The sequence below is a fragment of the Neopelma chrysocephalum genome, unplaced genomic scaffold, assembly GCF_003984885.1.
Source record: "Neopelma chrysocephalum unplaced genomic scaffold, ASM398488v2 Primary Assembly neopelma1_166, whole genome shotgun sequence".
Taxonomy (NCBI): Eukaryota; Metazoa; Chordata; class Aves; order Passeriformes; family Pipridae; genus Neopelma; species Neopelma chrysocephalum.
In genome coordinates, this window is record NW_020897828.1 from 243,057 (window position 1) to 270,715 (window position 27,659).

A 27,659-nucleotide genomic window follows, 5' to 3' on the forward strand; every position below is an offset into this window, starting at 1 on the left:
TCAGACAAGTGTGCCACATAAATATTTTTATTTAACTTGTTGTTTTTTCACCTCCAATTAGAGTGACTCTGAGTCCTCATTAATCCAATCGAAGCGCCGACTGCACAGACGGAAATATTCCAATTACCGAACACGGAAAAACCTTGAACAGTTGGAGTCTTCTGATGAGGAAAGGGACAACTGCTTGGGCTTGATAGACCAGGTGAGCTCTTTTCTGAGTTCTCATTTTGAACTTGAGCTCCTCAGTAGGTGAAGTTTCATGTAAATGTGCCTTTTCTCTCTTAAAACAAACAAGCAAACAAAGAAACCTCCTCTTTTTCCAGAGGAAGTATTTTTCTGGGCTTCATTATTTTTGGCACATCCCAAGCTTTCATATTTGTTGCTTTGATAACAACAGTCTTTCCTGTCACTTCATAAATGGCTGAACTGGTTTTGCTGAGGATCCTCTAAACCAAATGCAAAAACCTGATGGACAACTGACTTCAACTGAAGTTTGGATTTTAGATGGGCTTTGCTGTTTCTCTGTGAAAACCTTCCAAATTTGTGCACACAACTAAAAGTGGACCTTGTGAAGGTCTTTGGTGATGTGATTCTTCCACAGGGTCTGTTCCTCTTGGCTTGGGGTGACACAGGACTTTGCTGTGGGCAGCAGGAGCTTTTGGCTGTTGGGTTATCAGAATTTGTAAATCAGTGTAATTCAGACTGTTGGACTGGAGTTGTTTTAAGGAAGGAAAGGAAATAGTCTCAAACTGGGAAAAGGGGAAGAATTGGAAGGAGTAGAGAAGGTTGGAGCAGTCACTTTGTCAAAGAAGAATGGTGAACAAATGTTCAGGAGATAAGGAAATTTTGTAAGTAAGGCAAGGAATGATATTCCTTGGAAATGGACTCTCCTCTTCTGGCCTCTTAATAAAGAATTTCAATGTGGTTAAAAACAATTAAGTCACTTAAATTTAATGAGAAGTTCAGGTTTTCCTTCTTTTGGGAACAGTGTGGAAGGGCAGGTGACAGGAGACTTCTGCCACCTGACAGCACAAAGTGATAATGGGAGAGTTGTGTGCAGTGTCCTGTAAATACTGCATGTCTGAAATGTTTTTGAAAAAGTGATGTTTGACCAAATAATATTTGAAGTAATAATCTTATAAAAATCTGAGCATTTATGTAAATGTTCCAGGTTTTTTGGTTTATTTTTTGGTTTTATTCCTGTGAATGGTAGGATGAAAAAAGAACTGAAATTTCACGTTCAGTTTTGTTTATTGGGGTTTTATTATTTCTGGTTTTTTTGCTTGACAACACAGAACTTGTGAAATAAACAATGCATTATGCTTAGTCATTCCAGCTGTGGAAAACACATTTAAAACATGAAGTTGATGCAAATAAAAAGCTGAACAACAATCAGGAAATTACTGAAGTCATGATATATTTTGATGTATCTGTACTATGTAGTTTTGCATTTAAATACATGCAGGAATACACCCAGTTAGTACTTGGTCAATCAGTTGATGCCAAAACCAGGGGAAAAAAAAAATCACCTGATTCTAACTTTCATAATTAAGAAAAAAAAAACATAAAAGGGACAGAATATACCCATGTTGTGTGTGGAGGGGAGATGTGATGTTTTCTCTTGATCTTTTCCTTTTGCAATGTGTAAATTCCTCCCTCTGAGAGAGATTTCCTGCTGTACTTTACATGCCCTGATTCCTTTCATTTCCATTTTAACTTTTTACTTGATAATATAAATGTGGGTTTATGTTTCAAATCCTTCAAACACGTGCTCTGAGAAAATTTGGGATTGACTGCTTGTCTTTAAATTTAGGAAGCTGAAGAAAGTGAGGGCTCTGGCTCATCAGATGAAGAGGAAGAGTGGAGAAGTGACAAGAAAAGCAACAGTAATAGTTCAAGGTAAAAGTGAACAAACATCCCAGATTTTACTTGGTCATGAGTTTGACTTGAATTTTGGCAACTTCAGAGTTGTACAGAAGCTCTGGTGTGCCTGAGACGTGATTACATTCTATATTAGAATTCCTATACTTTACTGACACACTGAATTGTTATTTATTGTTCCATTTCACCAAATAATTTCTGTCTTTTAATGTAATTTCAAATCCCTCTGGTTTTTTTGTTAGATGACAAAGAGAGAGCGAATAGCCTGGAACACTTATACTGTGTTATTTTCTGTTGGGGTTTTGAGGTGTGAGCGATTTTGTTTGGTTTGGGCGGCTTTTTTGTTTGTATATGTTTATTTATTTGAATAATACAACAACAGTCAATTCCTTGCTCTACAAAATGTATTGGGAAAAAATGTTAATTTTTATAAGGTTCTAGTTTTATGTAGAACTGAAGTTGTAGATACCTTTTTAATCACTCTGTTTTGGCTCTTTAAGATATTTTTTTCTAGAACTCTGTAGTAGTAGAACCTAAAAATGCTGAGAGAGAGAGAGAGAAAAATCAGATGTGTAGCTGTGAGTTGTGTATAACTGTAAAGAATTTAAGCAGTGTTTGTCTACTGTGTTCTTTAGGGAGGGCTCCTCACTAGTCCAGAACTTCATTGCACAACTTTATTGAATAAAATATCTGATTTTAGAAATCACCAGACTTCAGTTTCTTTAGGAACTGTGCTTTGAATTCCTGTTGTTCCCCAAAAAAATCACGTTAAACTTGAAGTAATTGTCATGACAAGGTCAAAGGAATTGTAGTGATTTTGATGCTGCTTTCAACAGCAGTTGTTACCTGCTGGAAATATTGACCTCTTGGTTCCATGTCTGTGTTTCCCTGGCCCCTTGGACAGTGATTCCTCGAGCAGATATTCCGACTGGATCGCGGACGCCGGGATCAACCTCCAGCCCCCCGTGCGGACGTCGCGGCGCAAAGTGCTCCGGTACTGCAGCACCTCGGAGGATGAGGCGTCCACAGAGAAATCATCCCCTCCCAAGAGAAGAAGGAGGAAAAGGAGAAAAAAACCCAAACCAAAAAGGCAGGAGGAGGTATAAATTTCATTGCTTTTATTCAGTCTTTAAGTAATTTCTCTCTCAGGTTTTAGGCCTCCTCACTGGAAACTGTTAAAGTCGTTTTGTTGTGATTAGACAAGAATGTTGGTGTCACTCCACACAGTTGTGTGGAATTAGTTTGAGGCCGTCCTAAATGTGAGGCATCTGCTGATTTGTAGGGAAGAATCAGCATTCCAAGTGAAGTCAGTTTTGCTTTCCACATAAAAAGGGTTCTCAGGGTTGCTGGTGTTAAAAGGGAAATGTGTTTATTAAATATCTGTACAGAATGTCAGACTTTTCACAAGGGTATGGAGTGACAGGATAAGGGGGAATGGCTTCAAACTGACAAAGAGTAGGGTTAGATGGGATATTGGGAAGGAATTCTTCCCTGTGAGGGTGAGGAGGCCCTGGCACAGGTTGCCCAGAGAAGCTGTGGCTGCCCCTGGATCCCTGGAAGTGTCCAAGGCCAGGTTGGATGGGGCTTGGAGCAGCCTGGGACAGTGGAAGGTGTCCCTGCAGGGGTTTGGAATGAGATGATCCTTAAGGTCCCTTCCAACTCAAACCATTCCATGACTCTGTGACTATAATCCTGTCAAACTGTCTGGTTTTAAATAACATGCCCATTTTAAGGGACACAGTCACTGTATTGATGATGCCCATTTATACTTAAGTTAAATGTTTAATTTTTTATTATTATTTTATTTATTAGTTACAAGAATTTTTCAAAAATTTTTTAGTGAATTTAAACAATTACCCTTTTTTAAGTTACAATAACTCCTATTTGTTATTTTCTACCATAAAGGAGCAAGCAAATTGTTTTTTTGAGGTAATTTTGATATGTTTTAGCCATGTTTTTCTCTCCATCATTCCACTTTTTTCCGAATAATCTCAAATAGTTTCTTACAGCTTGATAAATTTTTAATAAGTTGTTGTGTGCCAAATTAAAATGGAATGAGTTGAATTTGTGTCCATTATGTCTAATTTTGTGAAGGCTGATGCTGGAACACAACCATTAAACATGGAATTGTCCCATGACTGGCACCCTCCAGTTTGGATCACAGACACAGCTCTTCGGAGATCCCCCTTTGTCCCTCAGATGGGTGACGAGGTAGGAACACTGATTAAAATCTCCCAGTGCTTCTGTGATTATCCTAATTACTAAATACAGGAAGACATTGACTGTTTGGGGTTTGTTGGGCTTTGTTTGGCTTTGTTTTAGGTGATATATTTCCGACAAGGGCACGAAGCTTACATTGAAGAAGTGAGAAGAAATAACATTTACGAACTGAATCCACACAAGGAACCGTGGAGGAAAGTAGTGCTTAGGGTAGGTGTGCACTGAGGAGTCTGTGGGTTCAGTATCAGTCATCTGTGACGAAAAAGTTTCATTACACTGTTTGTAAAACAACAGGGGAGAGTGTCTTCAATTCCCAGAATGTCTTCAGAGTTCCCTGTGGGAAGCCCAGATTAAATCCCTGTGTTAGGAGTGTCAGGTTTGACTGACTGTCATTGAAATCTCCCATCTAGTTTCAATATTTGGAGGTTTTTGCACATGGTGCAGTTGTTTAACTGATGTTAAACTGACAATTCTGTGCATAGTCCCTAGGGTAAAACTTCCTGAAGCTGTTTTTTCTTACCTGTAGGATCAGGAATTGGTAAAAATTGTTGGAATTAGGTACGAAGTTGGCCCTCCCACGCTGTGTTGCCTCAAGCTCGCCTTTATAGACCACGCCACTGGCAAGCACACAGACAAATCGTTTTCCATCAGGTATGTGCATTTCTGCTTTTCTGAAAACTGTTTAAAAATGTGCTTCTGTTGAATCTTCCTCCTAAAGCCCTGAGGAACAAGTGAAATAGGGGATTTTTTTTCCTGTAGGTACCACGACATGCCAGACGTTATCGACTTCCTTATCTTACGGCAGTTCTACGACGAAGCCCGGCAGAGGAACTGGCAGGCCTGTAAGTGTGTTTGCTGAGGGTTTGACTGATCAGTTTTGAAATCAGAAATGTGTCCTTGGCTAATTCCTGCTTGTCTGTAGATTCAGAGGGTTTCCTGGTAGGTAAGAATTAGAAATTTGAGCCTTGGAGCTTAAGAGGGTCATCAAAACGTCTGTTGAGATCTCATCTCTTTTTGTGTGTGCCAGTGGGTTTAGAACTTTAATTGCAAAAAGAAATCAAGAAATGACATTTATCAGCAGTTTTTCTAATTGCCTGTAGAAGAGAAGCAGTTAAATAACTTCCCTTAGCAGAATATCTGAGCAGAGTGTTGTGCTGTAGCCGACAGGTTCCGCTCCATCATCGACGATGCCTGGTGGTTTGGGACAGTGTTGGGACAAGAACCTTACCAGCCTCAGTACCCAGACAGTCACTTCCAGTGCTACAGTGTTAAGTAAGTACAACAAGATTTAAGTACAACAAGATTTTACACTTCTGTTGTTGGTGGTGGTGTGGGTTGCCTCTCACACAGCTGCCTTTACTGGTGTGAGAATGTATAAATTGCTCAATTAAATAATTTTCCTGGTTTTATTGTCACTTAGTGGTTTTAAGTTGCTAATGTAGTAAGAATATGTAAGAACTTGTGGCAACTTGTTAATGGATAGCAATATGAGAAAAGGAGTTGTTGGCCTCTTCACATTTTCTGTAATGACTAAGGCTGGATCTCTTCCATGAGCCAAGCATTGCATTTTTTGGTGAACATTTAATTATTGGTCTTCATTGATAATTGGTTTTGGATGGGAGATGCTGAATCTCTGCTGTGGTTGGTGACATCATGGTCCTTATGCTTCCAGTCCTCACACTTCTGTCTGTCACATTGTGCACCGTTTTCCATATCAACAAAGAGACCTTCACACAAAGGGGAAGATCAACAAAGATATTTCTGGACCTCAGTGTTCAGAATCAGGACATCATCCTTGTCCTGCCCTGTCCAAGCTGCGTGGAACAGAAACACAGAATAGTTTGGGTTGGAAGGGACCCTAAAGATCATCTCATTCCACTCCCTGCCACAGGCAGGGACACCTTCCATTAGCCCAGGTTGCTCCAAGCCCCGTCCAACCTGGCCTTTGACACTTCCAGGGATCCAGGAGCAGCCACAGCTTCTCTGGGCAACCTGGGCCAGGGCCTCCCCACCCTCACAGCCAGGAATTCCTTCCCAATATCCCATCTAACCCCGCTCTCTGTCAGTCTGAAGCCATTCCCCCTTGTCCTGTCAGTACCTGCCCTTGTGAAAAGTCCTTCTCCAGCTTTCTTGTAACTTCCCACTGGGCACTGGAAGGATAATCCTGGGATCTTGCCTGCTTTGGATCCTCGCAGTGAGGGACAACTGTAAGGAGAATAAACAATGAATACTTACTATTCCTATTTTTACCATGCCCAGGGATTGTTCCCATATCTTTTACAGTACATTTAATATTCAGATTTTCATTGTTGAAGGGCTTTTTAATTTTGGTTTTTTTTTTGCTCAGAGATTTTTGAACTTGTTGCTCAGCACAAAGAGAAGAAATATTTATAGGTAATAGGCAATTCTGTGAGACTGCCAAGATTGTGTTACATATTTTGGTTCCTTGTCTCATCTGCTTTCCTTGTCTTCTCTCCCATTGATTTTCCTTGGTGGGAAGGTGGAATTAACTCCCCAGATTGAAGTTCTTGCCTCTTCTGTTACTTCCCATATCTGTACATCTCATCATTTATTTTGTTATGTACCACAGTTGTTCCTTAAGAGCAAGTTTAGCTGGATTTGGTTGTTTTCTTGCCCAGTTCAAAATCAAGTTTCCAGTTATGAAACAGAGCCTGGAGCCAATTTCCTGAGCTCCTTTCTTCTGTGAGGGCTAAAGGATATTTCAATATTTTAATGTACCAGCCTTTAGCAAAGCAGAGCTTCATAACTGAACAGGGAAGGAATGCTGTACTCCCCAAAGACCATTTTCCAAAGGGATCTCCTCCAGGATCTGTGCTGCCCTTGGAGAGAATGTGACTGTTCTAACTGGTCTCACAAACAGCTCTTCTAGAGGAGAATCTTAAGATATGTATATAAAAATATCTGGAGCGTTTGACAGGTGTATTTGGGTTTTGTGACTTACTCTGTTTGTCACACACTCAGTAATCTCAAATTATCACCATTACTGTTGTATGGATAAGAAATAAACTGAAGATAAATTGATTTTTTTGTTATTTTATTGGCTAGATAATAATAGGTGTATGTGTAGAAGCAGCTTGATATGTTATGTTGCTTGGATAAATAAAACTTAAGCAGAACTAAGTGGGGCTTAAGCTGTACTAAACTATGTTGATAAAGTCTTACATGCAAAATTATGGAGTAGTTTATCCATTTGGGAATATCAGCAACTTCTGAAGTGTTGTACAGTAGCTGGGGAGGAGAACTGAACTGATGAACCTTCAGAGATCAAACAGGCTGAATGTGGTGCATCCTAGTTTTCCTAAGCCATTGGATAATCCAAAACAATGGAGAGATGCTGTTGCCTGAGCAGAGGTTTAATTACAGAATGCTCTGAGTGTGGTCACTTCAATTTCCAGTTGGTTTGAAATAAATACACAGGAGGTTTTAGACCAAATATCTGAGTTTATTAAGGCATCAGAATTCGATGGCATTCACCCAGGAATTTGGAAAACTCCGCCAGGAAGCTGCTGGCAAAGCTTAGGAGGGAAAATGGTCAACTGTAGACTGATACATTTATTTTTGGTAGGTGCTGATAATAAAGAATAATGCATGTGTATATATATATATATATAAAAGAATAATATATATAAAAGCTGTTAGAGAAACAAAGCTGACAGGATTGGAGCAAATACATTTCCATAGGAGGCTCTGAGAACAATATCAGCAGGTTCAAAAAGATACTGGACAAAAATCAGCAGATAGTAAAGGAAATAGGTTGGGATGTGTTCACAGCCATGCCTGGAGGAATACAGGGATCAGGAATGCTGGAATGAGGAGTGGAATGGGCTTGTACCAGGATCATATGGGCTGCAAACAGCATCTTCCACTTACAGCTTCAAGGACACAAATTACTGGTGCAGTTGGACCAGCTGATCCAGTCAGACATTTCTTATGTTTGAAATACCAAAATTTAGTGGTATTTTAGGTGTTTTTAAAAATATGTAAGGATTTGGAGGGATCTCAAACTGATGTTCATACTTGACATTGAAGTGTCAGAGCAAACATACAGGTTAATCAATCTCACTTGTTTGCTTTTGCTTCAGTTAGACCTTAATTAACTTCAGTTTCTTCATTTGATATTTATTTTCTTTAGTTTAATATGGTCTGCCTTATAAAATGAAATGTTAATATGGGAAATACCTCCCTTATTCTGGCACATTCCATGGACTTGCCCAACTCCTGTTGGGGTCAGCAGAAAAATCCTCTCCTGTGTTTTTCCTCAAATCCTTCCCTTGATGTTGTTATCTCCCTTTTCCAGGTGTGCAGCTTATTTTTCTTCCTAAGCTTCTCAATACAGGCTTTGTAAAATTGATTTATAAATTGGGTAGGTTGCATACAGCCAAAATCAGGACAGTTTTAACTTGAAAAATGTTTCCTTTTTGCTGGTTTGTTTACATGCAAGTTTATACAATATATTTTGCCAATACCTAAAAATAGCTGTCATTTAAGTGTTCTTATAGCTGTGATTGAAATATGCTTGGAGGGAATACATCTGAGCCAAGATAACTTGAAGTTATTATTATTTTATTTTACTTTTTCTGTGGTGAATCAGATGGGACAATGGTGAAATTGAAAAGCTGAGCCCCTGGGACATGGAACCAGTTCCTGATAATGGTAGGTAGAAACCTGTTAATAAATTGCTTTAATGTGCTTCTCCCTCTTTCCAGTGTTTAATTTCATTCAGGTACTGGACCTGAGGTGATTCCTGTCTTTGCTGTGAGTTCTTAAAGACAGTTTTGATTCAGATTCAATGAAATATACTTATATTTTTCCCTTTGCATCTTCCAAGGCAATTTTAAAGGAATTACTTTAAATGTTTGGAGAAAGTTTGGGAGTTATTGAGAGAATAGTTACTGAATAAGCTGTAAAAAAAGACAATAAATTTAATTTATTAATAACCTTTTCTGGGTGTTTCCCAGACATCTGAAAGGCTTGTACTCTATTTCTTCTTAAATCTGAATATATTGCACACAGGAGGATGTTCTCTCTAATCTGTGTCCGTGACTTTACCACAGGGAAAACAGGGAAGGGACACACAGGAATAAAAAAAAAGCTAAATGGTGATGTGTCTTTGGTGGATAAGGTCAAAAAATTGGGAATAACATCCTCTGAACAGGTCATGGATAAGGACCACAGCAACCACTTGTCTGCAGGAAGAACAAAAATTGTCTAAGGAGAATCCAGAACTCCTTGTTTTCGTTCTTTCCAGGCAGAAAACAACACTCTGTAGGGAAGTAAAGCTGTTAGACAGACTCAGTGCATTTATAGAACCACTATTATGTTCACAATGTAGTGTAAAAAGGGATTTAAACCCCTTCTCCTTTGCTTTCCCTTCCTTGTTTTTCAATGGAATGACTTACAGATCAGATGGAAACTGTACCTTGGGTTTACCACTCTTCTCCCAAAATATTTCTTCTCCATTCAGTTTGCTGAGATGGATGTGTGGGACAACAGCAGCACTGAGGATTCTAATAATTGGTTTTTTTTGGATCCTGCCAGCATAAGTTTTGTCTCATGGTTATCAAGACACACATTCAGATGTGTCTTGAAGAACTGCTTCATGTTTAGTGTTGTTCAAGTGGATAACAAACACTTTAGGGCTCTGTCAGTGCAATAATGAACAGAGAACTAGAAATTGTTTGAGTTAAGACTAACCCTCTTCAGCTGAAGGGAAAAAATAGTACTTTTGGTAAACTTAGAGGATCCCCCATTAAAACTTGGATTTTTCCCTGCATTAGTTGTAGCTGAAATGTATTTTAGTCTTGATATGCAGCATATTCATGGATTACAGTCATCCTGACACTGCCAAGGAGCCTTTTCCTTCCTTGCCTTCATTTTCCATGGACAGACTCTCCATGCTGGTGGAAGTGCTGTTTATATCCAGCTCTGAGCCAGCATTCTTGTTGCTTTGAAATCTGCCATGCTGAAAACAAATATTTTAAAATTGTCAGAAGATCAGTCATCAATGCCAAGAAGGGTGTCACAAGGTCTAACCTGCAGCTGTTTAAAGGTTTGTGGCACAAACTGGCTCATGAAATTGTGATCCTGTGAAGTTTAGGACGTGCATCTAAAAAAACATAAACAGCCCTTCTGAATCAAGTCCTCTGTTAAGTCTTGTGCTTAGAAGAAGGGGAGGAAAAAGTTTTCTGGAAGTTCAGAACTGCAGAAGGAGAGAATAAAGGATATTTTGCTGTTACATACATTTTGTGTAATCTTTTCCCCATAGTTTTATCATCAAACTCCATTTCAAGGCAAGATTGATTTTTTTTTTTTTGGTCCTTGATTAATAAGTGTGAGTACTACACAACTTATCTTGTTGTGTGTTCTCACTCCTTCCCCTCTCTGCTGTGTCTCTTCAGTGGATCAGCCTGAAGAATTAGGGGGCAGCGTCTCTGTGACCCCAGAAGAGGTGGAGAGGCTCCTGTACAAACCCCAGGAAGGGGAGTGGGGGATGAAATCCCGTGATGAAGCCTGTGAACGGATTATCAGTGGTATTGATCAGCTTATGACTCTTGGTGAGCATGGAATCCAAGCTTTAGGTAGTTTTGCTCCTAACCTTGATTTATAAAGAGCCCTGGAATATCCATGGCATCCCATTCCCTGGATAGAGTACTGTAAATGTTCATATGTTTTTATGTGGTTCAGCCTGGAAGAGATTTGAGGGGAGAGCACATTGCAGTCACAACTTGAGGGGCAGGCACTGAGCTCTGCTCTGGGGGAACAGGGACAGGACCCAGGGAAGGGCCTGAAGTTGTGTCAGGGCAGGGTTAGGTTGGATCTCAGAAAAGGTTCTTCCCCCAGAGGGTGGTTGGGCACTGAACAGGCTCCCCAGGGCAGTGAGCACAGCACCAAAGCTGCCAGAGCTCCAGGAGAATTTGGATGATACTCTCAGGCACATGGTGGGATTCTTGAGGATCTTGACCTGCAGGGCCAGGAGTTGGACTCTGATCCTTGTGAGTCACTTCCAACTCAGCACATTCTGTGATAATTTTATAAGTCATTGGTTTTATCAAGAATTATACATAAAAACTGAACACCTGCCTCAATTGTCATCTGCCTACGAGCTTTGAAACAGAATCTTAAAGGGAAGGGACCTTAAAGATCATCTAGTTCCAACCCCCTGCAAGAAAACCAAACCCTACAGAAATCCTGTCTAAAGGATTTCATGTTAAAAATATAACCTTTATTTACCAGTTCAGAATGCAAATGCAAATTATGGCGGTTCATAGAATCACAGACTGGTTTGGGTTGGAAGGGGCATTAAAGATCCGTTCCCACTCCCTGCCATGGGCTGGGACAACTTCCACTATCCCAGATTGTTCCAAACCCCATCCAACCTGGCCTTGGACACTTCCAGGGATCCAAGGGCAGCCACAGCTTCTCTGGGCACCCTCACAGGGAAGAATTCCTTCCCAATATCCCATCTAATCCTACTCTTGGTCAGTTTGAAGCTATTCCCCCTTGTCCTGTCACTCCTTGTAAATAGTCCCTGTCCATGTTTCCTGTGAGCTCCCCTCAGGTACTGGAAGGCTGCAGTTCAAACAGTTAAATCTTGCTGTTGTTGCTGTTTCTTCCCAGACATTTCAGCACCTTTCTCTGGCCCTGTTGACCTGTGCACATACCCCAAATACTGCACAGTGATTGCTTATCCCACAGACCTCAACACCATCAGGACCAGGCTGGCTAACAGGTTCTACAGGTCAGTGCTTCCAGGGGAACATGGGATGAGATCATATTGGAAATGTTTTCAGACTTACAATGAACACTGACACTTATTCTCTGAGAAATTTTCTCTTTGAAATCACCAAATATTTAAAAAAAAAAACCTTGAACTTACTTCAGTCCTAAAGGCAGTTCAGGTTTTGAAGTGCTGGACTTCAGTTACTTTGAATTTGAAGAGGGTTAAGCCCTTAAGCTCTTAAATTACTTTAAGAAATGGGCTTAAACACAGGGGTGAAATGTTAAATATTATCACCAGCATTTCAAGTGATAAAACTTAAAGAAGAGAAGGAGAGGAGAGTGTAGTGATGATAAAGTTCTGATTTGCTGGATGTGCTGGGTGTCCATAGCTCTAAAATAATGTTAAATATATTTTTCATCTGGACCTGCATTCAATGTGTCTGCAAATACAGTGAAGAGTCATTAATAGTGGTTTTCCTCCTCTATACCATGGAACCAATGTCTTGGGAAATAATTTGAAATTCTGTAGTTGAAGAACTGCCAGCTATAAGGAATTAGAGAAATGAGTTATAAAAATGAAATGACACATTTGTGGGAGCTCATTTCTATCAAGTTATAGTTTTAATTTGTAGCAGTTTCTCACATCTGTCATTTTACAGAGGGCACTGCTTTGCCTGGTGGCCTCAAAGCAAGGTCTGTGAGGGAAGACAGAAAGGAACCTTGTAGCTGTCTTTAAAAATTTAATTAGACAAAGCTGCTTTTCACTTTTTTTAATTGCTTGTGCCTTGTATTTATTAATTAAAAATTCTTCAAATACAAGTTGTGTTCCATTTGTCAGGGCTTTGTGGAAGCACCTTCTGATGTGTCCAGAAAAAATGTAATAATTTACAGTGATTAAATAATACTCCTCCCCCCCTTTGGTTCATGTGAAATGTAACCTTTTAAAAAAATCTTTTTAAAGATTCCAAGGAATCCACAATCCTCAGGATTATTTCAGTGGTATTTTATGATTTACTGGTAACAAATACTAGTGCTTACATGGCCATGTATGAATTTATATCCCAAACTTTCTGAGGGTGAATTATCAATAACAAGTTGGAAAACAAATCATTCAATATGTGCACTGTTGGTTTTGCTTCCTTGCATTTTCCACGTGAATGAAAAGTTTGAGACTGATCTAGTGAGACACAAAACAAAGGGCATCTAAATGTAACATGGCCAGAAAATTGCTAAGATGCAGTTTTTGCTGGTTTTAAGCTTTTCTTTAGTTTTAAATGTTCAGTGTTTTCTGATTTGAAGGAGAATCTCAGCTTTGGTTTGGGAAGTCAGATACATTGAAAGCAATGCCAGAACCTTCAATGAACCTGGGAGTGCCATTGCCAGAGCTGCAAAAAAGATCACTACCCAGCTCTTAAAGTTCATCAAGTAAGTGGCATTTTAATCTAAATAATGTTGGAACCCTCGTGCTTTTCAACAGTGGGAGAGTATAAGCAGCTTAATATCCCTTTGCTGTGAGTGCTGCTTTTGGTTGTTTCTCAGTGCACTGCAAGGACAGGTGTATAATTCTTTCTGAATCTTATTTTAAATACTGAGATGTTCAACTTAGAGGCATTTAAATTGTTTTCCCTGGTATTTATAGTATCAAAATATCACTTGACATTGAGGATGAGTAGCTCAACCCATACAGTAAATTCTGTGCTGCCATGGGTAGGAGTTCCAGTTGCAGGAACTCACTTAATAAACCACTTGAGAGGTTTATTTTGGAAGAAGTGGGAAAACCCCTTTCAAATTCCTAATGCTAATTTCTGTATTAATTCTTAGTTACTGTCTTCCTTTTTACAAGTAGCTCTTGGCTGTGGTTGAGTTTAGGGAACAGCAGCCCTGCTTTTGCTCTTCCAGTAACAGAGATTTAATTGCATTGCAGTGATCAGGACTGTACAAACATTTTTGAACTGTGTAGCACTACAGATGATGAACAAGACTGTCATGATGCTGATCTGGTAAGCTTTTTTATTTGGGTGGATAATTCCAGTAATTTATGTAAGAAAAGACCACCAGACTTCAAATTAGAATTATTCGCTAATACAAACATGGACTATATTATGAATTTTTATGAATGTTTTATGATATTTATTATCAGTGAATCAGTCCCTGAGGTTCAAAGCTGGTGGGTATCTTCTTCTTGCAACTCCTGGTGGTGATCTTTCCTTTGTAATAAGGACAAAGAGTTGGAGTCAGGAATTTTCACTGGTGGGGTCAAGGATATTGCTTTCCAAGTCCCTCAAATGCTGTGCTGTATTTTTCCATGCTCATCTTCTGTCTTGTTGAGAGAATTGAGAATAAAAATCCATTTTTACCACAATATCAATGTAATGACACTTTGAGCACATATCACCTCTTTTTTCATCCATCATTTTGAAGAGGATTGATTTTATTTTGTGCAGGACGATGAAAAATGTGTTCCAAGAACATCCTATAGAAGGAGAAAAGTGAGTTGGCTGATCTTTACCTTTATAACCCAAAATTCTGTGGGAGGGATGCTTGCTTTTACAACAATTACAGAACAGAATTTTCCTGATGGATTTAAAGCTGTTTTAATGCTTCTGTACTCATTCTATATAGTTGTGTGGGAAAATATTATTTACAAGTTTGATACCAGTGAAGAGTTTTCAATTATCTGTCTGGTGCTGAAATAAAATCATTATTCCCTGACATGCTTGGGAAAAATACTGTGAGTGAAGGATATTATTTAAATCTTTTGAGAATAATATGTATCAGGAGGTATGTGGTTTGTGCCTTTAGTATTAAAAATGTTTAAATATAGTAAAAGAAAATAGTATGCTTTGCTAGATTTTCTTAATAATTTATAATATAAATTTATAATAAAAGTTACAATTTTATTACTGAATATTAAGAGTGAACTTTTTGTTATAAAACAATGTTTGGAAGTGCATTTTTCTGCCACAAAAATAATTGCAGAGGGATTATCAAGTTGAATTTTTTCTTGCTGTATTTCAGTAATGCTTTTCCTTATTTTTTTATTCCCAAGGGACGAGGCTTAAAAAAAGGGAAAAGTGTGAAAGGTGGCTATGATGAGAACTGTTGGAAGAAGCAGTGCATGGAACTGGTGAATTTAATTTTCCAGTGTGAGGATTCAGAACCTTTCAGGCAGCCTGTTGACCTGGATCAATATCCTGTAAGTTGTTCTTAATAACCTTCTCAAAGTCTTTTTTTTTTCACTTGCTTTCATAGGGAAATAATTTCAGATAAATTTATATTTTCTTACTTAAAAGTAGTTTATTGAGGGATAATCTACAAAACCAGTTGATTGAACCTGAGCTCAAATTGATTTGTTCCTTCTCTTTCTTTTAGTTGTTCATGGTATTCTCTCTAACTTTTCAGTCCCTATTTTTGTCTAAAAACCCAACTAACTTAATTTAAAGGAAAAAAAACTTCTTTACAAGCATCTAACTCTTTTCCTGAGGTCTTCTCATTTGGAGTTTGAGTCTCGCTTCAGGTTCTAAAAACATCTTAAAGTTCTCTAAAACACGTTAACAGGAGAGAAAGGAAGATTGAGGTGTTTTCAATTGGGGGTTTTTTGTTGTTTTTTACACCAAATCAGTTGTTTCTTATAGTAAAATTCATGGGATAATGAAGAGGAGACTTTAAATCAAGTAGTGTCAGCAAAAACGTTGCTTTCTGCTGTGGCAGGTGCTTGGTTTTTCACTGCTGGTTAAGGTAATCTGGGTCATTTTTAGGTGAAAATAATCTGTGTCATTTTTAGGTGAAGATAATCTGGGTCATTTTTTAGGTGAAAATAATCTGGGTCATTTTAGCTACCTTCAAATTACAGAAATAAACTCAAAAGTGTCGTTTTTTCCTTCACAGAATCCTTTTTTTTTCCCCTGTGTTTTATCCAGGATTACAGAAACATCATAGACACTCCAATGGACTTTGGTACAGTGAAAGAAACTCTGGAAGCTGGGAATTATGACACTCCAATGGAACTGTGCAAGGATATAAGGCTGATATTTAGTAATGCAAAATCTTATACTCCAAACAAAAAATCAAAGGTAGCTGTAAATATTTTGGGGGGTTTATGAATGTCTTAATGAAACGAGGTATTATTTTGGAATGTTACATTGGGCTGGATGTGCTTTTTCTGCTGCTTTTTCTATACAGTTTTTAATTTTAGAGCTGTTATTCTTGGATAAAAGGATTCGTTTTTAATATGAGCCACTTCCTTACCTAGATTTACAGCATGACCTTGAGATTGTCAGCACTGTTTGAAGAGAAAATAAGAAGAATTGTTTCAGATTTCAAAAATGGGCAGAAACAGAATGAAAAGCTCCGAAGGAACCAGAGGTACACCAGGAGATTCAACAATCAGAGCTCAGTGCAGCAGCCCAGCAAAATGCTCAGGTAATTATTATCAAGATGTAGACACTAATATTGACCTTGACTGTCACATTTAGTCTGTGAAGAGGAGAACAGTTGATTTATTAAATGGTTTGCAAGCTCCTTGAGATTTTTTTATAATTCTGTTGCAAAAACACAGTGGGTTTTTTGTAGCGTAAAACTATCTGTGAAACAGCAAAGGGACAGAAGAGAAGGAAAGGTTGGAGGTTCACTTTTGGGTTTCTTTGAATATTTGAGTCAGGGAGTCAATATTTAATTTGACTGAAATAACGAGGAGTGAAACAGTAAGTTTGCACATATTACATATTTTATCATGTACAGAGTAAAGTCAGTCCTGTGGAATTTATGGAAGTTGTCACTTGCTGTAGCATTCATTTGGCAGCTGGATTTGCCTTTTCTCTTTTGAAGGCAAACAAGCTTTTGGCACAATTGCTGTTTGACATAATTAACTCATATTGTTAATTTATATGTGGGATGAAGTGGGACAAAAGACAAAAGCTAACCATGGTAAATAATTAAAACTGAGCTGCTCCCTTTCTGCTGCTGTCCAGTCTTTCTTCTGTAGCAGTGAAAGCATAGGAATAAGAGTTTTAAAATAAAAAAATAAATCTAATTTCAGGGGGTTGCTTTTATATTTTCAAATAAAGAAACACACACCAAGGTGGGCAGAAATTGTCCTTTGAAACCACCTGTCTGCTCATACCTGGAGAATTGTGTGTGACTTGTTTGGGACTATCTGGGAGAGGGTTTGGATGGCAGAAAAAGCATTAGACATCTTGTGCCCCTGGATGAATGTCTGGAAACCTTGCAGTGTAAGGAACCAAGTGCCAAAATGGTTCTGAGTGTGAAAACAAGTGGCTGAATGTGACTATGAAAACAAGTGGCTGAATGTGACTGTGAAAACAAGTGGCTGAGCAGGACTGAGGTGGCACTGGAATGTGTAGGGAGGAGGAATCAAATCAGTGAGTTTCTCTTTATTTTAGTCAGTGAATTTTCTCTGAGGTTACACCTTCTGTGTGTCTTTGAAGCTCAGTTTGTTGTGGAATAATGTTAATTTGCCTTGGTGTGAGGCTGGTGGGCAATAAACCAGAGGCTGGGAATTCAGCAGGAATTGAGGCTGCTGTTTAAATTTCCTGGTGAACAGTAAGAAGATGTGAATTGTCTGAAGGACATTCAGCATTACATTGCTCAGAGCAGAGAAACAATGTCTCCTCTTGCATGACTTCACTAGGAGTGCAGACTTATTTTAATGAAAGTACTTAATGTTTAGCCTTGTCAGAGTTAAAATTGTCCCACTTTAGGTCACAAATGTAATTCCCCTTCCATAACCCTAAAATCCTGCGGTGTTCCATTAGCGACATGTTGTTAAAATACATAATTACCATTCTCTATCACAGTTTTACAACCTGTGTTGCATTTCTTTCTTTCATTCATTCTTTCCCCTTTCCCTAGAAATTCGAAGCAGAAACCATTGAAGTCTCAGGCAAAAGTTGAATCTGAGCAAGAAGATTCTTTCCCCCAACCTACCTCAAGCAGAGCCGCCTGTGTCACAAGCCATAAACCGAACGCTGGGAGATACAACCAGAGTTCCTCCGGAGAATCCTCGGATTGTGTGCGCCTGGCAGCCTTTGAGAGGAATGGCAAAGCCAGAGCCACAACACTGACCAACTGTTCTGCATTATCATCAGGTCAGCAAGTTTGTAATTTATAAATTTGTAATATTATAAACTTGTTTTAGTGAGACCCTCCCACCTGCAGAGCTGTTCCAGCCCTGGGGAACAGCACAGCAAGGACATGGAGCTGCTGGAGAGAGTCCAGAGGAGGCACCAAGAGGATCAGAGGGATGGAGCAGCTCTGCTGGGAGGAAAGGCTGGGAGAGCTGGGATTGTTCAGCTTGAAGAAGAGAAGCTTTGGGGTGACCTGATTGTGGCCTTTCAGGACCTGAAGGAGCTCCAAGAAAGATGGAGAGAGACTATTTGCAAGGGCCTGGAGTGACAAGGGGGAATGGCTTCAAACTGACAGAGAGTAGGGTTAGATGGGATATTGGGAAGAAATTCTTCCCTGTGAGGGTGGGGAGGCCCTGGCACAGGTTGCCCAGAGAAGCTGTGGCTGCCCCTGGATCCCTGGAAGTGTCCAAGGCCAGGTTGGACGGGGCTTGGAGCAACCTGGTCTAGTGGAAGGTGTCCCTGCCCATGGCAGGAGGTGGCACTGGAGGAGGTCCCTTCCAACCCAAACCATTCTGTGGTTCTATGAACTGCCATAATTTGCATTCTGAATTGTTAAATATAGTTTATATTTTTAACATGAAATCCTTTAGACAGGATTTCTGTATGCTTTAGTTTCTTTATGTAATACAGAATTTTGTGTATTTTACTGAATTTTGGACACTTACTACATTATTTACTATGAATGTTATAAAAAATCTGTCTACCAAACATAACTTTTTGCTTTGAAATCATGTGGAATACAGACAGTTTACTTAACATTTATTAATCAAGAAACCTATCAATAGGAAAGCATAGTATATTTGATAGATGGTACTATATAAGATACAGGTTATATGCCCATATATAAAACATGAAAATTGGTATCCAAAATTAGAAAATTACAGAAGGTCCCCTAGACATAAAAACCTTGTCTTTCCCTTCTTCCCCTACACCTCACCTTGATAAAAATTCAGCTTATTTCAAAGAATGCAAGTCCTGGTGAAACCTGTCAGAACATGTTTTGTGGGGGGGGGGGGGGGTTTAACAAGCTTTTCTTTTAAATCTGTTGCTTGAAAAGAGCTGTTGTATTTTAACTGCAACTTAAACACAGGTTGAAGAAGCTTCCTGGCACTGCAGGAATATGGAGTGGGATATTTTGCAGAGCTACCAATCCCATCCCTGTAAGATATTCATGCAGGATTGTAGGAAATATATCCTACAATATGAAGATATCCTGGATCAGCAAAATGTAGCTCCTAACTGGAAGCCCTTTGGAATTCTAATTGCCAACTACTGTTTGTTTTGGTTTTTTTTAACAGAAAGTGAAGGTTCAGTGGTCTCTTTATCCACTTCCTCTTCATCTTCATCCTCCACAAGCAGCTCAGAAGACAGCAAAGAATGTTCTGGGGCTGTCGCGTCCCCCCCTCTGCACAACGGGGTGTGCAGGAGGAAGGGCAGCAGCCGCAGGATAACCCGGAATCGAGCTGCTCAGAGAAAACAGACAGGTGAGGGCTCAGGGCTTCAGTGTCAAATCAAATAACACAAGTGTCTGTAAGTACATATATATGTTATGTATAAAAATAAGTGTAATTAGTGTGGGTTTTTTAAATTATTGTACAGGTAAGATACTAATTTTTTATTGATGGCAGTTTTGAAACTCTCAAATACTCCACTCAACTTCTCAAATACTCCACTCAACTTTTAAAATGGTTTTTTTTCAGTGCTTTGGGGAGTAGGGCAGAAACCAAAAGGGAATATCTTGCAACATTTCATATCTTAATGAAAAAGCAACAACTCGTGAAGAAGTTCTAATTTTCCCAAAAGTAGAGTGAATCTGGAATTTATGACAACAGAAACACCTGACTGTTTACCAAGAGTGTATTTTATTTATCATGTCTGTGGCTTGAGCCTGTCCCAGATTTGAGAAGACTTCAGAAACTGCTATTTTTATATTTAAGATTTTAATCTCTGCTTTCCTTTGCAGGAACAGTTCTTCAGGAGAACGGGAACACAAGGAAAACTGTCAGGAAAAAGTTGTACGTAAGTAACTCTGAGAACACTTCCGTGGTGACATCTGAGTCCCTCAGCAACAGCACTGGCAGACACAGGAAAACCCCACGGAGAAGCGCTGCTTTGGCTGCCAATAAATTAAGGCTGATGAGTGACGTGGAGGAAGAGGTTTCCAGCTCTGAGAGCATTGGAATTGGCTGCAGGAACAGGAAGCTGCCTCACCGGAACGCCTCGGCCGCCGCCCGGAGGATGCTGCTGGAGAGATCCGAGGATGACACAGGCTTGAAGTCAGAGAGTGAGAAAGAATTAGAAGAGCAGCTCACCAAGAGGAAAACTCTTTCTCAGCCTGGTTCATCTGCTCCACGGAGGAAATTCGTGAGTGAATCTGAAAATGGGACTTCAGATTCCGAGCCGGACACGCAGACCTGGCAAAGCAACGGCCACAAACAGTTCCGGGGCCCAGCCTGTCCTGTGTCTCCCAAAGGGAAAAGTCCCAGCCCAGACTCTTCAGAGGAGGACTCCAAAAGCCATAATTCCGAGGATGGGAGCAGTCAGAAAGTTTGTGACCAATCAACATCTGCACACAATAAACCTGCAGGGAGCAACTCCGAGGATGAGGCGGATTCCGAGTTGGATCGGTGGGATGGCAGGAAAGCAGCTGGCAAGCAGCTCAATGCCTCTGGAAAAAAAGCAAAAGTCCTGAGTGATTTAGAGGACACAGCAGAATCTGAGGCAGAAACCAGGGAGGAGTGGAAAAATTTCCTCTCGGAGAACTTGGTGCCAACCAGGATTGCAGGGAGTTCCAAATCCGGCCCCTGTTCCAGCTTCCATCACTCCTCTGACACAGACTCTGAGGCTGATTCCAACAATAGCAATTACTGTGAAACTCCTTTGAAAGCAAGAAAGAGGAAGAGAAAAGGAAGACCAAAAATCATTAGAAAAGGTAAAATTTTAAAAGTTAATGCCTCTAACCCTTGATACTGAGGGATGACAGAGAAAAATCTCTCTCTGACCTGCTCCTGGTTTGGAGAATTTCAGTAACCAGAACCTTCTGATTTGTAGTTTTCTTGCTTTCGGTTTGTGGGTAAAGATTATCTGAATTTCCTGTTAAAACTTTCTGTGCTGGCACAGATTTACAACAGTCATTTTCACTTTGAGTAACTTTATTGATAGTTTTTCAAAAGGAATTTGATCGAAAGGTGTTTTAATTATTCTCACATCTGTGGTGGGCACCAGAACCTGTCACTTGATTTGACTTCTGGATTTCAATCTGTCAGAATCCTTAACACAGGGAGGCACTTTGCAAAGCAAGATTTATCATTTCACTTGTTTCAAAAAGTTAAATTCTTTGATTTGTTTTTTTTTTCTATAATTTGGTCTGTCACTCAAATACTTGTGTGTGCTGTGATTTGGAGAGTTGGGGTTTGGGGAGCTTTTTTAAGATTATCACAACAATGCTGAGGTTTATTAAAACAGGTCCTGCACATTATGTGTCTCTATTATTAGGGAATTAGTCCTGATTTGGAATTTGAAAGACTCTTCTGACCTTGGTGCTCAGGTCTCATCCTTCCAAACCTCTCACTGTGCCTTAAAAATCTTGAGAAGAAAATCATTATCTCTGAAAATGAATCTAAAACCTAAGCTGAATCTCTTCAGATGAATTTCCACAAGGAATATTTATTTGTTTTATACTAAGATCTTTGTTTTTATATGTGCTAAACATACTGAAAATGTTTCTTACTTTTTTGTCATTAGCAATGGGAAAGCAGCCAGCTGGAAAATGAGGAGGAGAAGAAAATTGGGGGGAGATAAATTTTTTTAACAGCCTTATAAAATTGCAAAATCTTACTTGAATGTGCTTCCTGTGTCAGATCTTCTGAGTCAAATATAAAACTGCTTGGGAGTTTTTTGGAGTCCTGTACCATTACTTTGAGATTTAATACAGCAAAGAGGGAAGATATTTGTACATATACTGGATTTAGTGAAAAATTATAGCTTTTGGTAACATTTCCTTTCTCAAGCTTCTCTAGCACCTCAATTCAGGTACTGCTGGAGCATATCATGCTTTTATTTAAATACACATATAGGCACATTTGTATTTATATAGTATCTGTTTTCAAATAAATGTGTATATCTTATACATGTGTGTATATATATGTGTGTGTGTATATATGTATATATATATTTATATATATGTATATATATTTATATATATTTATATATATATATATATATATACAGTGCACAAGTAACCAGCTAAACAATTTATGTGGAAGCTTTACTTTAGGATTTTTTTAAATATATATATAACATGCAGTATATTTTAATGTATAAACCACAGCCTATATGTAGTGTATATATATAGTACTGTAATTGTATATTATATTCTCTATAATATATATTATAGATACATATTATTTAGCATGGGTTTTTATTTATTAAAATTCAAAGCTGGTTTAATATTCCCCCTTTCTGCCTGTGCCACTTGTTTGTACCTTTGCAGCTTTGAATTCAGGATGAACTTTATCATACAGATTTGTTCCCAATTTAAGGTCTTGTATACAAAGTATAGATTTAATATTCTGGCCTCCTTAAACTTTAGTCTTAATAATATTGGAGGAGAGTGTATAATTTAAGATTTAACCCTTTATTTTTTTTATCTGTGAATTAGTTCACCTTTCATACAATATTTTGCAGTATTCAGCAGGAAGGTGGTGTGTTTTGGCCATAAAATCACACAGTACAGGTAGTAACAGTAGTAGTATTCATGGATAATTCCTGGAAACTGTTAGAAAAGACAGGAGATGAATTATCCTTTGGAAATGTCAAAATAAGAATATACTGAGTAGATCATGAAAGGATTTACATTGAAATAAGGACCAGATTTGGTGTATGAAGAGGTTGTTAATATTGGTATTGGAATTTATGTCCCATAACTTTTCCCTCTTTTTTTTTTTTTAAATTTACTTCAAGAACTTCTGCTTTTGATTTTAATTGATACATATGAATAATTCTTTTATTTAGAAGGGAAACATTCGTACCATTAATCTTCACACAGCATCATTCACAGGATTTAAAGATGGAAAATTTGTTTTAAAGCCCAACATCAGAAATTCTGTGTTAAAAATCAAACTAGTGAGTGGAAGATTCACTGTCAGCAGCAATCTTAGTGTTTAAGTCACTAAGGAACTGAAGGGTTTAAATCTCTCTGCATGTGAAACCATCTAAAATTATGAAATATAAATAATATATACACAAAATATTATAATCTCTTTTTAGAATTGAAAGGTCTAAAATGTGTAATTTTGCAAGTTTTACTCTAGTGAGATGATAATAAGTATTAGTAATGTGAAAGCATTTGTTTGCTAAGGTAGGTAATTTGTCATTTCTGAACTAATTACCAGAGTGATGCTAAAGGATGAGATGATAAAGGGTTGGAAAGGAGCAACAGAGCAATCCCAAGAGTGAAAAGTATCCCTGGAACTGACTGTGTTTTCAGTAAAGGCTCAAGCTGAATTGCACATAACATTAAATTAAAGAAAAACCAAACACTTCTGTGTAATTTCTTAAAGGTGGCAGCATTTGTGCTTAGTAATCTAATTATTTCAGGGATGTAAGGCATTAAAAAGAACTTTCACGTCTTTATTTTGCAGAATCAACAAGTGAGGAGACGGGACAGAGTGGGAAAGTGCTGCGGAGCAGGACCTGCATCATCAACTACAAGAAGCACATCAAGATGTCCAACGAGAAGAAGAACCCCCGCAGATGTGCCACCCTGGCAGCCAACAAAATTAAGATCATGAGTGATGCCAAGGAAGAATTGTCGAGCTCAGAAAGCGTTTGCACAGTGAAAAAGAACCGAAAGCAGCTCCAAGGCGCCGCGCCCGGGGTGTGCAGGAAGAAGCTGGTGGACAGCGTGGAGGGAGACGCTTCTTTGAGGTCTGAGAATGAGAAAGAGCAGTTTTCTGGCAGGAAAAAACCTTCCTGCCCTGAGTCATCTGCTCCTAAAAGGAAATATATCAGTGAGTCTGAGAATGAAAAAACTGAATCTGAGGCAGAGACTCAAAAGCAGAACCACGGGCAGGCGCATAAATCAGTCTGCGCTGGGGCGCTGAATAATCTTGACTATGACTCTTCAGAGGAGAATTCCACCAACCACAGGGTGGAAAATGGGGGGAGCTGGGGGGTTTCTAGGAAGTCAGCCTCAACCCACAACCACTGTACGAGTAACTCTGAAGAGGAGGTAGATTCTGACTTAGCTAAACCCGAAACTAAAACTACCAGAGTAGCAGCAAATAAAAAATCTCGAGCTTCTTCCAAAAGATCAAAACTGTTGGGTGGCTCCAAAGAAACAACAGAATCTGAAACTAGGGGGAAGAAAGAGGAGAAAAGCTCGATGTCAGAGGACGTGGAAGTGCCTGGGACTGCAGGAAGTTCCAAAGGCAGTTTCAATTGCTTTTCCGACTCGGACTCTGGGACTGAAAACAGCGTCTGCAGCGACGCCACAGAAACGAGGAAGAGGAAAAGGAAACCGCGAACCAGCAGGAAAGAAATCACCAACCCCAACTCCCTGAAGCCTTCCAGGAGAGCCCAGCAGAGGAAACGCTGGAAACCCAGCCAGGAGCACGACTCGGAAGACGTGGAATACACCAAATACCGGCGGGCGAACCAGCGCTCCAAGATCCGCACGCGCAACGGCGGCAGACGGACTGTGCGGTACCACGACGGCGACGACGACGGGGACTGCGACACGTAACCTTAACCAAGGAAAGCCAGCACGCCACACCTTCTGTCTGTTTGTTTGTTTTATTATTTTTTTGTTTTGTTTTGTTTTGTTTTCTTTTGTTGTTTTTTTTTTTTTTAATGGTAATAGCACTAGGACTCCTCCGATGGATGCTGGCTCTTCTTCGTCCTACATTTCAGGGAATATATTTATATTTTTCTATGAAAAAGTTACGAATGTGATTAGATGATGACTTTTCTCCTTTTCGTATTTTTGACTTGCACTTGCCTGCCCATGTAGCAGCATTTAGCACAGATGCCAAAATGTGCCTCATTATAGGGGCAATTTTTTTGTCTTTACTGGTATTTTATTACATATAACAAGAGTTAAAAGATGTTAAAACACTGCAAACAGGTTAATAGCAGTATGTTGAGTATTATTGTTATGGGTGCTGCAATGAAATACTACCTAGGTCATGCAACATTCAAGAACAGATTTCAGACATTTCTAATGCTGTATGAAATCATCTACAATAGTAACAGGCTTCTAAGTAATAGTACACACTAGAAAAACCTGGTTGGATGCAAGCCTTGCATCAAAAGAGGAGTGAGAAGGCTGATAACTTCACAACTTGATTTAGTGCAGATGCTCAAATGTTCTGTACTTGCATTATCGATGCCCAGTTACCAGTGAAGAAGTTGAATTTGCCAATTCCAGAGGCTCTTGGTGCTGGTGAAGAGGGTTCTGCTGACAGGTAGTACTTTGATCATTAATGTGACTTCTATACTGTAAACTTTTAAGATTATGACATGCAGGTGAACTCTTGGGCCTAAGGGTTTTTGTGTGTTTTCTTTATAAAATAGAAAAACAAACAAAACACTTTGTTCTGTTTTCTTTATGCGTGGAAAGGTTGAGGTGGAGGATTCTGACATTCCAGACCTTTTTGCTACTGTTGTTCCTCCGTGTTTCAAGTGCTTGAATGTTAGATTTCCCACTGATTAAACCTTTCCAGTTTCTCATCACTCCAGTTCATCTCCTGTTTTCAGAATGTTTGAGGTGGCTGTTGTTGACAGGAAAGAATTCTTGTGTAGAAAATAGAAAATTCCCCCAGGAAAAACGTGCGAGTTCCTGCTTGAACAGGTATTAACAATGAGAACACACAGCAACTCTAAATTTGTACATTTTCCTTGGAGTTGTGCTGGTGGGAGCCACACAGCCCAGCTCCAGGAAATCTCTGTCCTTTCCCACTCCAGGTTTCCTCCTCCCTCTCTGCAGGTTCCTTTTCCCACACTTGGAAAATGTGGCAGTTCCTGATCTCGTTGTTCAATAGAAGATGTGTTAGAATTAGAATATCAGATTTAGCCTAACCCAGCTCCTTTGAACTGAAATACAGGTTCGTGAATTAGTTTTCCAGCAGATTGGACTGGTCACAGGATCTGGAAGGGCTTGGGGATTAAAAAGTTAGTGCAGCTGCACAACAACAGTCATTAATGGCAGAACTCCCTGTACAAATGGAAGTGGATCATGGAAAAGGGAGTCAGTCAGTGAGAGCCACATCTCCAGCAACCTCACTGACATTGTGTGTATTTACCATCACATCACTCTGCTTTCCAGAACATTATCTCAGCATAGAGAAATAATCTTTTTTTTTTTCCCTTAAAACTTCGATGTGAAGTTCAAAAATAACCTAAGTTAAATCATTTTTGTCCCAGGAAATTTAATTTTGGGCACAGCAGAGTTTTGTAAATTCAAGATAAATGTTTATCTGGATTCATTATTTCGTTTCTAAAATACGAGCACAGTTGTGTTTAGTGATGAAGTTTCAAGGTGGTTTTGTGTATCTTGCCTTTTAGGGGCAAACTTTGTTAAAAGAGTGTTAAGTCCATTGGTATTTTTATATTTTCCATAAACTGCATTGCTCAGCAGCTGCTTAGGATCAGTGTCCTGTGGAGTGCAGCCTCCACCATGGGAATAAATACTGGTACAGGAGCTGTGAAGTGAATGGCAGAGTTTTTATTAATTTTCAGTTTAAACAGCTGAAACTGGGCTGGTAGGTTTGTATTTCTAGTTCAGGCTTAGATTTACTAAGCTGGTTTTCTTTCTCACCCTTTCTCAGATGCTGTATCCTGTCATCCTGCACTCACACATGTTCCTGGTGATCCCTGAAAGCTTTGGGAGAAGGTTCTCTCCTCGGGAATTGTATATCCCAGAGGGAATCACTGGCTTAGGGACCCTAACACTTTATTTTCCAAGCAAAGCACATGCTGCTTTTTATTTCCTAATTTTATACACACAGACAGGTTCCAAAGAGCCAGTGGGAAGGGAAATGGTTAAACTGGAAAGGGATTTTTGACCCTTTGACCTTCTAAGAGTTTATTTATTTTTAATTTATTTAAATGAGCATGCTGACTCTCGCAGAACTGGCAGTTCTTTCACCTTCCTGATTGTTTTAGTCAGCGTTCTTGGTTTGGTCCAGCTGTACTCAGGGAAGTAAAGCAATGTAAAAGTAGGATCTTTATTTAATATAACTTTGGAGGGTGTTTTTGTTTGTTTTAAAGCAGGACCTGAATCTGTGATAGTGAACAGGCAGCATGAACAGAGGGAAGCAGTAAGAAAGTGCAGGACAGAATCATAAAGGAATCAAATTCTTTAGTATTGAAGACTTTTATGATGTACATGTTATTAGTGGACCAAAGTAAAGCTGTTCATACACCTGTCATGTCACTGTGCTCTTCTTTAAAACATGTCCGAGGGCCTTTGGGTGACAACAACCCCAGGAATGCCCCAGGCCGGGGCAGAGGGGATGGGAAAGGCCCTGGGGGTGCTGGTGACAGTGGCTGGACACGAGCCCCGGGGGGCAAGAGCCCAGTGGCACCTGGATCAGGAATAGTGTGGGCACAGCCCCAGGGCAGGGACTGTCCCCCTGTGCTGGCACTGCTGAGGGACCTCCAGGGCTGTGT

At 39.4% G+C, this 27,659-nt stretch overlaps 1 protein-coding gene across 1 annotated transcript in view; it reads left to right on the plus strand.

Annotated features, from left to right (window-relative positions):
- Positions 1-27,416, plus strand: part of BRWD1 (bromodomain and WD repeat domain containing 1) — a 46,569-nt gene extending 19,153 nt beyond the window's left edge. Inside the window, exons 21-41 of the mRNA XM_027701732.1 lie at positions 62-202; positions 1,814-1,899; positions 2,786-2,981; positions 3,976-4,092; positions 4,204-4,311; positions 4,628-4,752; positions 4,861-4,943; positions 5,262-5,373; positions 8,714-8,775; positions 10,521-10,676; positions 11,740-11,860; positions 13,141-13,266; positions 13,766-13,841; positions 14,286-14,330; positions 14,891-15,037; positions 15,762-15,914; positions 16,094-16,263; positions 17,713-17,948; positions 19,286-19,471; positions 19,951-20,919; positions 23,630-27,416. Coding sequence (XP_027557533.1) covers positions 62-202; positions 1,814-1,899; positions 2,786-2,981; positions 3,976-4,092; positions 4,204-4,311; positions 4,628-4,752; positions 4,861-4,943; positions 5,262-5,373; positions 8,714-8,775; positions 10,521-10,676; positions 11,740-11,860; positions 13,141-13,266; positions 13,766-13,841; positions 14,286-14,330; positions 14,891-15,037; positions 15,762-15,914; positions 16,094-16,263; positions 17,713-17,948; positions 19,286-19,471; positions 19,951-20,919; positions 23,630-24,732 — 4,518 coding nt within the window. The 3' untranslated portion in view covers positions 24,733-27,416. The remainder of the gene's footprint in view (positions 1-61; positions 203-1,813; positions 1,900-2,785; positions 2,982-3,975; positions 4,093-4,203; positions 4,312-4,627; positions 4,753-4,860; positions 4,944-5,261; positions 5,374-8,713; positions 8,776-10,520; positions 10,677-11,739; positions 11,861-13,140; positions 13,267-13,765; positions 13,842-14,285; positions 14,331-14,890; positions 15,038-15,761; positions 15,915-16,093; positions 16,264-17,712; positions 17,949-19,285; positions 19,472-19,950; positions 20,920-23,629) is intronic.
- Positions 27,417-27,659: the final 243 nt, after the last annotated feature.